Source organism: Geotrypetes seraphini, chromosome 12 (genome assembly GCF_902459505.1).
Source record: "Geotrypetes seraphini chromosome 12, aGeoSer1.1, whole genome shotgun sequence".
Classification (NCBI taxonomy): Eukaryota; Metazoa; Chordata; class Amphibia; order Gymnophiona; family Dermophiidae; genus Geotrypetes; species Geotrypetes seraphini.
Genome location: NC_047095.1, coordinates 26,824,444 through 26,836,700, shown reverse-complemented (window position 1 = coordinate 26,836,700; position 12,257 = coordinate 26,824,444). Strand labels below are relative to the sequence as shown.

At 49.2% G+C, this 12,257-nt stretch overlaps 1 protein-coding gene across 21 annotated transcripts in view; it reads right to left on the bottom strand.

The window, feature by feature from the left end:
* KYAT3 (kynurenine aminotransferase 3) overlaps nt 1-12,257 on the bottom strand; it is a 114,606-nt gene that overhangs the window by 22,846 nt on the left and 79,503 nt on the right. For all 21 annotated transcript variants that reach the window (XM_033916124.1, XM_033916122.1, XM_033916128.1 and 18 more), the window contains one exon: nt 2,941-3,027. In XM_033916124.1, coding sequence (XP_033772015.1) covers nt 2,941-3,027 — 87 coding nt within the window. The remainder of the gene's footprint in view (nt 1-2,940; nt 3,028-12,257) is intronic.

Sequence of the window (12,257 nt, the reverse complement as noted above, 5' to 3'; positions counted from 1 at the left end):
GAATTTGCACAGCAGGAACCAAGGAGATAGTCTCTCCAGATCCAGGTGTATAAGGAAGTGCAACCCAGATGAGCCTGAAGATGGTTGAAGCTAGCAGAGGGGAGAATTTGGCTCCATTAACAACTTTGCAGCCTGGAAGTGTGGAAGAATCGGCTGCCTCTTTAAACCCAAAGACTACTACAGGTTTGGGTTTTACCAACTTTGCTTCTCCCTCGTCCAGCAGTTGTTAGCCTGGAAATAATCTGGGATACTGTCTCTGACCTTACTAAGTTGCTTTTTCCTCATATAAATAATCTGGCTAGAAGAGTTCATACTCTGGAATATTTAGAAATGACTCAATTAAAAGGCCAAGTTAATATCATGAACAATCAATGATTGCAGTTGAAAATCTATAAACAATTATGGTAAAATAATATGTCTCCTTGCTGAAACTGAAGATTGGAAATTTAGAGAATTTGGCTCACAATAGTAATTTGCATTTGGTTAATTTTCCACAATTATCTTTGATATCAGCAAGAGAGATATTTAAGAAATATCTGAAAGAAACTTTGAATGTTGCAGATTCTAATGTTCCACCTATAGTTCATACATACTATCTTCCTAAAAAGGAAGCGAGTTACATTGGATTTGAATCCATTAACAGAAGTTGAAATGGATAGATTGGATGTAACTAATATAGTGGAGACTTTAGCTGCTGAAGTTTCAGCCAGGAACATTAATGATGACTTTTGCATTAGTTTCAGATAAGAAGTGGCTTCTTCTGTTGTTTTTTTTAGGAACTATGATAAGTTGTTTCTAAATTGGAATATTAGGTTCTTACCTCGATAATCTTTCTAGTACAGAAGTCTTAATAACTAGGTTTCTTCCCTTCACCTGAGAGGATTGCAGAAGTCATCATCTACATTTTCAACTCCACCTCCTTTTGACACTGGACATTGCCTTAGTTTGTACCAAAGCAATGGATAACCCATAAGGATAAAGAACAAGGAGGGACAGGGAACTCCCCAACAATTTTCTGCTCTGCAACAAAAATCAATAATTAAACCAATGGAATCACAGTATAAACAAGATGGAACCAAACAATATTCCAGACAGTGCAGATACTCCAGACTGTACAGATGCTTTATACTTCATATTCGCTTCAAATACAAAATCAGAGTCAAATCCCTGACCTGGATCTCCTGAGGATCTCTGCAGGGGAGCTTCTTGTACCCTCATGGGTTCAGAGACATCTCCGCATTTGCATTTTGCTGACGACACTGAGTCACCATTCAAGGGCTCTAGTAATAGACTGTACTTACAGCTTTGCCCCAATTCTGGAGGGGTAATTAAGTGCAATCACAGCCGAACAAGCAGGAGGTTTTCTTTGTTTTATCTGACACCATGAAGCAGGGAAGACTTGGACTGGAGTAAGCATGGAACAATTGATTCAGATGATACTGGAAGGCCAGCAACAAGCGCAGCAATTCACGCAAGCCCATCTGAGACAGCAAAAGCAGCAGCAGCAATAACAGCTACTACAGACACTTGCAGAGTTACCTCGTGCTTTACAAGTCCTATCTCCTGTCCAGGAGGACCCCACACCCAGTCCCAGTTCCTGACCCAGGAGGTCCCCTCCAGTCACAGTCTTAGAGAAAATGCTGCCGGAAAATGATCCGGGCTGGCTAACTTTGAGAGGGTGGCCTGGTTGTCGAGCTAGCCTGAGACCACCTGGAATGCTTACCTGGGGAATATGTTGGTTGGCAGCAGCCAGATGGACTTCTAAGATATCAACTTCATGGGACTGGCCCCATACTCACAAGTGAAGGAGACTATACTGGAAAGAGTCCAGTGCATGCCTGAAGTTTATCGGAGAGATTTAGGAAGGCCTCCCTACAGGGGAAGAACCCCAAAGTTTCTTCTTTAGACTTAAAGAGATGGGGTGAAGATGGCTCCAACCCGAGGGGTAAAGTTTCTAGAAGGCCTGCCTCAACCCATGAAAACAGTGGGTACGACGGCATTGGGAATTAAACACCGAGACAGCAGTGAAAGCCGCTGAAGTCTCTTACCAGGCTCAGCTGGAAGCCATAGTGTCCCATGACAACAGGAGATCCAAGAGTCCTGGAAGGAGATGTGGATCAGCCCTAATTGGGCAACCAAAGGCCCAACCCTGAGGGTCTAGTCCAGGAACTCGAAGACCAGAAGCAGGACATTGGGGCCCAGAAACAGCCAGAATGTTGGGCTCTTCTGGAAAAACAAACTCGACAAGACTTGGGGTTCCACAAGTTCCGCAGTCTGGTGGGGCTTCTTCTCTTATCTATTTCACCTGTGGGACCAGGGAGCATGTTGCAAAAGACTGTGCAGGACCAGTTGAGGAAGACATGGGCATGAATATTATAGAACCTAAAGCTAATCACCCCAGCGGTATATAACGTAATCATAAAAATTAGTATGAAATACCACTACTTCAAAACAATACACATCAGTATTGTTAGCCCAACAGAGTCTATAAGCTATGGCCTCAGAATCGGAGCCTACGCACAGCAGTAAATCACAAGCTGAGATAATCCGCGTAGTTATAATACTCCTGCTCCAATCACTGGCCAATATTTGCTTTTTTAAGTGTTTCAATAAAGCTATTTTGAACCCTTCATCACACACTTCACTTATTCTTCAAAAACTTTTAGGAAATACTGTGCATATGTTTGCCAAAATTTGAAAAAGTGTAGACCACAAAACTTATCTTTTTGCTGATAGTCTTCACTATTAGAGTCTTTTAGGACACTTCATGTCACTAGTGTCAGTATGCCTCACATCTCATTCATTTTCCCCTGTTATACATTCATTCATTCAATTGAATGAATGTATAATGAGGAAAATTATAGTATGTTGAATGAGATGTGAGGCATACTGGATAACATCTAAGTGTATACATTTAACATAAAACATTTTCATACTCACAATTCTCAATGGTATAAAAACAGGTGTTGCTCCCGCCATTTTGACCATAGGCACATAACAGTCATAGGATGGTTCTATTATAATCACCTTGAAAAGAAAACACAAGAAGTAGTGAGGACGTTAGTAACTGCAGTAAGTATTATGCATACTAACATAACAGAGAGTGACGGATAGGGACCAATGGGCTCAGTTTTTCCTGTCTATACTGCTCAAAATAAGGCTCCAGCTAAACTGTCAACTGCATGGCTAGATTCTATACTCCTTCCCAAAACCAGTTTTATTGCCTTCCCCTCCTTCAGTCTTTCTGAATAGATAAGTTACCACAGTTAAACATCAAGCCCTAGCCCCCAAACAATGAACCCTGTCATTATCATTACCTTCTATATTTACAACAAAACAAACAAGAGTACTTGCCTTGTGAAGGAGAAACAAACCAAAGTGAGGAAATGGCAAGAGAGATATCCTATTCAACTAAAGTGTGACCTTTATTAAAATAGGATATCTCTCTGTTATGTCACTCTGCCCATCTATGATGCCTTCATCAGGGGACAATTTGTCAGAGATAAAGGCAAGGTCTGATGAGCAACGATAGAGTTTGGAGAACTACGCTGACTGATGACTGGAGTTTACTTGTGTTTTTGTGTGTCACAGGAATTACTGCATAGTACCGTATTTTCGCGGATATAACGCGCGCGTTATACGCGTTTTTACGTACCGCGCATACCCCTCGCGCGTTATATGCGTGAGCGCGGTATACAAAAGTTTTTAAACATAGTTCCCACCCCGCCCGACGCCCGATTCACCCCCCCAGCAGGACCGCTCGCACCCCCACCCCGAACAACCGCTCGCACGCGCTCCCACCCGCACCCACGATCGGAGCAAGAGGGAGCCCAAGCCCTCTTGCCCGGCCGACTCCCCGACGTCCGATACATCCCCCCCCCCCGGCAGGACCACTCGCACCCCCACCCCGAAGGACCGCCGACTTCCCGACAATATCGGGCCAGAAGGGAGCCCAAACCCTCCTGGCCACGGCGATCCCCTAACCCCACCCCGCACTACATTATGGGCAGGAGAGATCCCAGGCCCTCCTGCCCTCGACGCAAACACCCCTCCCCCCAACGACCGCCCCCCCCAAGAACCTCCGACCGCCCCCCCAGCCGACCCGCGACCCCCCCGGCGACCCCCCCCCCCCCCTTCCCCGTACCTTTGGTAGTTGGCCGGACAGACGGGAGCCAAACCCGCCTGTCCGGCAGGCAGCCAACGAAGGAATGAGGCCGGATTGGCCCATCCGTCCTAAAGCTCCGCCTACTGGTGGGGCCTAAGGCACGTGGGCCAATCAGAATAGGCCCTGGAGCCTTAGGTCCCACCTGGGGGCGCGGCCTGAGGCACATGGGCCCAACCCGACCATGTGCCTCAGGCCGCGCCCCCAGGTGGGACCTAAGGCTCCAGGGCCTATTCTGATTGGCCCACGCGCCTTAGGCCCCACCAGTAGGCGGAGCTTTAGGACGGATGGGCCAATCCGGCCTCATTCCTTTGTTGGCTGCCTGCCGGACAGGCGGGTTTGGCTCCCGTCTGTCCGGCCAACTACCAAAGGTACGGGGAAGGGGGGTGGGGGGGTCGGCCAGGGGGGGGTCGCGGGTCGGCTGGGGGGGCGGTCGGAGGTTCTTGGGGGGGGCGGTCGTTGGGGGGGGGAGGGGGGTTTGCGTCGAGGGCAGGAGGGCCTGGGATCCCTCCTGCCCGTAATGTAGTGCGGGGTGGGGTTAGGGGGTCGCCGTGGCCAGGAGGGTTTGGGCTCCCTTCTGGCCCAACTACACAAAGGTACGGGGAAGGAGGGTGGGGGTGTCGTGGGGGTCGGCCAGGGGGGTCGCGGGTCGGCTGGGGGACGGGCGGAGGTTCTTGGGGGGGGCGGTCGTTGGGGGGAGGGGGTTTGCGTCGAGGGCAGGAGGGCCTGGGATCCCTCCTACCCGTAATGTAGTGCGGGGTGGGGTTAGGGGGTCGCCGTGGCCAGGAGGGTTTGGGCTCCCTCCTGGCCCGATATTGTTGGGGAGTCGGCGGTCCTTCGGGGTGGGGGTGCGAGTGGTCCTGCCGGGGGGGGATGTATCGGACGTCGGGGGGGGGCATCAGGCTTTCAGGATGGGGACAGACCTTCAAGGGGGGACAGGACTTCAAGGGGGGACAGTGCACGGAAAGTCAGGGGGGGTGAACGGAGAGTCGGGACAGCGCACGGAAAGTCAGGGCAGTGCACGGAAGTCAGGGGGGGTGAACGGAGAGTCGGGACAGCGCACGGAAAGTCAGGGCGGGCGAAAGGAGCGTCGGGCATCATGCGCGGTATACCCGTGAGCGCGGTATACAAAAGTTTTTGTACATATCATCGTGATTTCTGCGCGCTATACCCGTGTGCGCTTTTTACACGGGTGCGCGTTATAGCCGCGAAAATACGGTACCTTCCTGGTGGAATCAAACATGTATGACTGTTGCTTAGGCTTCATCAAAGCAGAAAAAGGCACAGAAACTGAGTGAATACAAGATAAGCCAGGGAGACATTACAGAATACTAGGAAATAAAGGGGCCCTTGTACTAAGCTGCATTAAGTGCTAATGTGCGCTTAACATAGAAAAAATAGCTAATGCAGCATGTTCTGCATTAGTTTTGCCATTGGCACTCACTAAGCAAGCTGTAGTTATTTTTTTGAGAGGGCATGCCAAGGAAAAAGAATGATTGATATCAAAGGACAATGTCTCAACTTTTTATCAATTTTCTTAGGGCTTCAGACATACCATTTGGTCTCCCGTTTTTTTCGGTGACACAAATATCTTGATGGCTATGGCTGTGGCTTCTTCATTTGCCCACTCTATAAATGTTTTCAACGTTTTTTATATTATTTTTCTTCTTATTTTTCTTATATAAAGTGTTTGGTGCTCTCATAAATACTTATAAATAATTAACTTATTAAACTTATTAAAAAGAATGGGCATGGAAGCACAATTCACTACCACGTAGATATTACCAGCACAGTAATAGTGCCTCCATAACATGGGAACCTTAGCACCTCCTAAATAGGATATAGTAAGTGTTCCTATATATAGGTGTACATCAGTGTTTCTCAACACATGATATGCGTACCCTTAAAGGTACGCGGCCTGACTGCCTCGGAGGATATTCCGTCAGTAGAAGCCTCTGCCGCCGGGGTTCCTTGCCTGCCTGCCTCCCCCCCCACCCACTGAAGACGCTGCCAAGGATCCCTCCCTCCCTGCCCGCACCTCACCCCGAAACCGACCCAGTTACTTATTGGAGCCACACTCTCTCCCTCCACCCCCAGCGAACTCCGTACAGTGACGGCTCAGTGACTCACACACTGCATGTAAGTAGCTGACCAGGAAACCTCCTCTTTGAAGTCAGAGAGAAGGCTTGTGGGCCAGCCACGTACAGCATGTGAATCACTGCTCACGCCGTCCCTGCACGGAATTCACTGGGGGGGGGGGAGTGGAGGAAGCGAGTGCGGCTTTAACAAGTAACTGGGTCGGTTTCGGGGGGTGGGGTGGGTAGGCAGGCAGGGAGGGAGAGATCCCCGGCAACGGCTTTAGCGTGGGGCGGGCAGGCAGGAAGGAAGGGATCCCCGGCGTACAACTTAATTTTGGGACAAAGGCTGGAAGGGAGGGGGCACTAACTTGGGACATAGGAGGGAGGGAATAGAAAGGGAGAATTGTTAGAACATAAGAATTGCTGCTGCTGGTCAGACCAGTAGTCCCAGCAGTCCGCTCACACGGCGACCCCTAGGTCAAAGACCAGTGCCCTAACTGAGACCAGCCCTAACTGCGTTCATTCTGGTTCAGCAGGAACTCGTTCAACCTTGTTGGGCATGAATATGTGAGTGAACATGGGGAAAGGAAGAAAGGAAAATTGGGCATAGAAGAGGAGTGAGGTAAAGATACATGGGAAATAGAAGGATGAGAGGGAGAAATGTTGGATATGGTGGTGGAGAGGGACCAGAGAGACAGATTGAAGGGGTTGCAAGGGGGAGGAATGTTGGACATAGTGATGGAGGAAGAGATTTGCCATGGGCTGCAGAGGGGTGACAGAAGGAGAAGTGGGCCTGGGGCATGGTGGGCAGTGGTGAAAAATGCTGCACATGATCTGGGGGATGAGAGAGGGAGAAATGTTGGATGTGGCAGTAAAGGGGGTGGAAGAGATGCCTGGATCTCTCGTGACAGATGGACAGTGAGAGAGAGAGAGAGAGGGAGATATGTTGCCAATAGGGGTGGAGGAGAGAAGAAAAAAAAGTTGGACTTATGGAGGGACAGGGAGAAATGTTGGTTGGGGAAGGGAATGAGGTCCAGAGGAGAGGAAGCATAAAGGAGGCAGAAAGAAAGACATATTAGATGCACAGTCAGAAGGAAGTGCAAGCAGAGACTCATGAAATCACCAGACAACAAAATTAGGAAAAATGATTTTATTTTCAATTTAGTGATCAAAATGTGTCAGTTTTGAGAATTTATATCTGCTATCTATATTTTACACTATATTTGTCTATTTTTCTATAGTTGTTTCGGAGGTGACATTGCATATTTTAAAGTCATCTGCCTTGACCTCTTGGAAAAAACCCCGAATATAATTAACATTTTCGCCACGTACAGTGTGCTTTTGTGGGGTTTTTCATTTTGTGATTACCATCATGTATTAAGATTATATTGTGTGTATATGAAAAATGGATGGAAGAAATTGCGTTACTATTAGTACTATTATTATGGGGTGGAGTCTGGGGCAGAGCTTAGGTGGGTGTACTCGGTTGGTATTTGTTAGGCTTAGGGGGTATTTGGCTTGAAGAAGTTGAGAAACACTGTGCTAATTCACATGGCCAAAAATGCAACAAATATGCAACAACTGCTGTCTGAGGGTCCCTCTGTCTCCATGCTTTAAAGCTAAATAGCAGTTTAGGCGACTCCCACAGAACCATTTCAAAACTCTGAAATGTTCTATCACAGGAGGGGCAGCTCAAGGAATAAGGAATAAAGCTAAACAAAGCAGATTTTGTTTTAACTACATGGGAACTTTTGGGAAACAACCAAACAGGATGTATTGGCAATGAGGCGAGGTGGGGATGAGGATCCCACTCCCCTCTAGCAGGGCCTCGTGGTACAGAGCCAAGGCCTCACCCAGTTGTCGCTAAAAACTGCAACTGGGGGAAACAAAGTGACACCCCATGCTCTTCCAGGAATGATCCAATAACCAGGAGCAATTGTTACACTCTTATCAAGCTGTTCAGGCATGGCCTGCAGAACTGGGAGCTAGACTATGGACCAGGAGCACCAGCCTGAACAACCTACCATCTGTTCAAGATAGAGAAAATACTGGAGTTCTTCCACTGAGCATCTGCAGGTTATACCAGTTAAATTCACTGGTCAAGATCAGTTTTTCCTCTTCCTCCATCTGCTGATAGGAGAGTATAACACCCACTCACCCAGTATGACACAGCCCCAGACAAGAAAAAGCACACTAACACACAATCTAACCCCATTAGGTTGAGACATAGTAAGCCGAGGTGCCCGAGATGAGCAAAGATTACAGAACATAAGGGATAAGACAATTTGCCAAATATGTAGAATGACTGTGTAAAGCACAATGAGCAATTATTAAAATCTTAAATGTAATATGGTATGAAACCAGTAGCCAGTGCTGCGCTGCAAAAAGTAGAGAGATGCAGTCAAAATGGTTAGCCTAATAGCAGCTTAACTGCAGTGGTCTCGACCAACTGAAGCCCTTTTATTGTGGCTAAGGACTGTTCGTTGCATTGCAATAGTCAATTTTTGGAAATTGTCAAACAAAGGGAGGGAGGGTTTTTTGGTTCAAAATTTTATTGATTTTTCAAAATAAGGTGTGAACAAGAAAGTAAAACTGCATACAGAATAAACATAACACGGTGTGCATATACAAGGCATACAGGAAAGCAATGTTACTTACCGTAACAGTTGTTATCCAGGGACAGCAGGCAGCTATTCTCACTAGTGGGTGATGTCATCAGACAGAGCCCCGGTACGGACGTCTCACAAGCACGTGTTGCTTGTAGAAACTTAAAGTTTCTAGATGCCCGCACCGCGCATGCGCCGGTGCCTTCCTACCCGGAGATCCGGGCGTGTCTCCTCAGTTCAGGTAGCTAGCCTGAGAAGCCAACCCAGGGGAGGTGGGTGGGACGTGAGAATAGCTGCCTGCTGTCCCTGGATAACAACTGTTACGGTAAGTAACATTGCTTTATCCCAGGACAAGCAGGCAGGTATTCTCACTAGTGGGTGACCTCCAAGCTAACCTCAGTGGGATGGAGGGGGAGTTGGCGACTTAAGAGAATAAATTTTTCAATACTGTTTGGCCAAACTGTCCATCCCGTCTGGAGAGGGTATCCAGACAATAATGTGAGGTGAATGTGTGAACCGAGGACCAGGTGGCAGCCTTGCAAATTTCCTCGATTGGTGTTGATCTGAGGAATGCTACTGAGGCTGCCATTGCTCTGACCTTATGGGCTGTGACCTTACAAGGAAGTGATAATCCAGCCTGGGCATAGCAGAAAGAGATACAAGCCGCCATCCAATTAGAGATGGTGCGCTTTGATACGGGTCTTCCCAACTTGTTAGGATCGAAGGAGACAAACAGTTGAGGAGTGGTTCTGTGTGGCTTGGTGCGATCCAGGTAGAAAGCCAAGGCACGTTTACAGTCTAGAGTGTGAAGGGCCGATTCTCCGTGGTGAGAATGAGGCTTAGGGAAGAATACTGGAAGTACAATGGATTGGTTGAGATGAAATTCGGAGACCACCTTAGGCAGGAATTTCGGGTGAGTGCGGAGGACCACCTTGTCATGATGGAATACTGTGAATGGTGGATCCGCCATCAATGCCTGGAGTTCGCTGACTCTGCGAGCGGACGTAAGGGCTACAAGGAAAAGCACTTTCCAGGTGAGATACTTAAGAGGGGCCCTGTTGAGTGGTTCAAACGGGGGCTTCATGAGATGGGAAAGGACTACATTGAGGTCCCAAACTACTGGGGGTGGTTTGAGAGGAGGGTTAACATGGAAGAGTCCTTTCATAAATCTGGCGACCACCGGATGGGCCGAGAGGGGTTTCCCTTGTAGGGGCTGGTGGAACGCCGCAATAGCGCTCAGGTGGACTCGTATGGATGTGGACTTGAGCCCAGATTGAGATAGGTGTAGGAGATAGTCCAGCACGGAGGATAAGGAAGCTCGCTGAGGTTCCTTTGACTTAGAAACACACCATGAGGAGAATCTGGTCCATTTCTGGGAGTAGCATTGTCGAGTGGCGGGCTTCCTGGAAGCTTCCAAGACCTCCCTCACTTCTTGTGAGAATTGGTGAGGGGTTACGTTGAGAGGAACCAAGCTGTCAGGTGGAGAGACTGCAGGTTGGGATGAAGTAGTGATCCTTGATGTTGAGTAAGTAGTGAAGGAAACACTGGAAGTGGTACTGGTTCCCTGCTGCTGAGTTGAAGTAGGAGGGAGAACCAAGGTTGTCTGGGCCACCGAGGAGCTATTAGAATCATGGTGGCCCGTTCGAGTTTCAGCTTGACCAGGGTCTTCTGGATCAGCGGGAATGGTGGGAACGCATATAGAAATCGTTTCCCCCAATTCAGTAGAAAAGCATCTGCCTCGAGGCGATGAGGAGTGTAGATCCTGGAGCAAAACTGAGGCAGTTTGGAGTTGTGGGGAGCCGCAAAGAGGTCTATCTGAGGCGTCCCCCATTGCGTGAAGATTTGGTGAAGGGGTCTGGAATGGAGAGTCCATTCGTGCGGTTGTAGCAGACGGCTTAGTTTGTCTGCTAAGACGTTGTTCTCCCCTTGGATGTATACTGCTCTGAGTAGGGCGTTGTGGCGCACCGCCCAGTCCCAGACTCGTAGAGCTTCCTGGCAAAGGAGGGCCGAGCCCGTGCCTCCTTGCTTGTTGATATAATACATGGCGGCCTGATTGTCTGTGCGAATGAGGATTACCATGTCGTGGAGTAGGTGTTGGAAAGCTTGGAGCGCATTGAAGATGGCTCTGAGTTCCAGTAGATTGATTTGGTGTAGTCTTTCCGCACTGGTCCAGAATCCTTGGGTGCGGAGACCCTCCAGGTGGGCCCCCCATGCATAATTCGACGAATCGGTTGTGAGAACTTTCTGATGGGGGGGAGAGTGCATCAGCAAACCTCTGGATAGATTCGAAGAGGTCATCCACCAAAGTAGAGACTGCCGAAGAGCAGGAGTGACTAAGATGCGTTTGGATAGTGGATCGGACGTCTGATTCCACTGTGATGCCAGGGTCCACTGGGGGATCCTGAGGTGGAGTCTGGCAAAGGGTGTCACATGTACTGTGGAGGCCATATGGCCCAGGAGCACCATCAGTTGTCTCGCCGGTAGGGTTTGGCGAGTAGACACCGACTGGCAGAGATGAAGAAGAGACTCCATGCGTTGCAGAGGCAGGAATGCTCGGAGTCGGGTGGTGTCCAGGACCGCTCCGATGAAGGGGAGGGACTGGGTGGGTTGTAGATGAGACTTGGAGAAGTTGATCTCGAAGCCCAAATTCTGGAGGAAGTAGGTTGTAGCCAAGGCCGCCGAAGTGACCTCTGGGGCTGACGGGGCCTTGATGAGCCAGTCGTCGAGGTATGGGAACACCTGTAGACCCCTGTCCCGGAGTGCTGCGGCCACTACCACCAGGCACTTTGTGAAGACTCTGGGGGACGAAGATAGGCCGAATGGTAGCACTCGATACTGTAGGTGCAGATTTCCCACCCGAAATCTGAGGAACTTTCGGGAGGCCGGGTGAATGGGGATGTGAGTGTAGGCCTCCTTGAGATCCAGGGAGCATAACCAGTCGTTCTGCTCGAGGAGGGGGTATAGAGAAGCCAAAGTCAACATGCGAAACTTCTCTTTGACCAGGAACTTGTTGAGGGCCCGAAGGTCTAAAATGGGTCGCAGGTCGCCCGTTTTCTTCGGGACGAGGAAGTACCGGGAGTAAAACCCTCGGTTCAATTGGTCTGACGGGACCGGCTCGACAGCCCGAAGCTGAAGTAAGGTTTGGACTTCCTGAAGAAGAAGGGCGGTCTGCGTCGAGCTTGAAGGATACTCTCTTGGAGGATGGTCCGGGGGGACCCGGTGGAATTGAAGAGAGTATCCTTCTCTTATGATGGTGAGGACCCATAGGTCCGTGGTTATGGCCTCCCATCGATGGTAAAAAAGATGGAGGCGGCCCCCTATGGGAGAGGCCGAGGTTATGCTCCCGGGAGGGGCGTCAAAAGGGCTGGGGAGCCTTAGGTACAGCCGGTGGCTGAGGTTTTTGCTGAGACT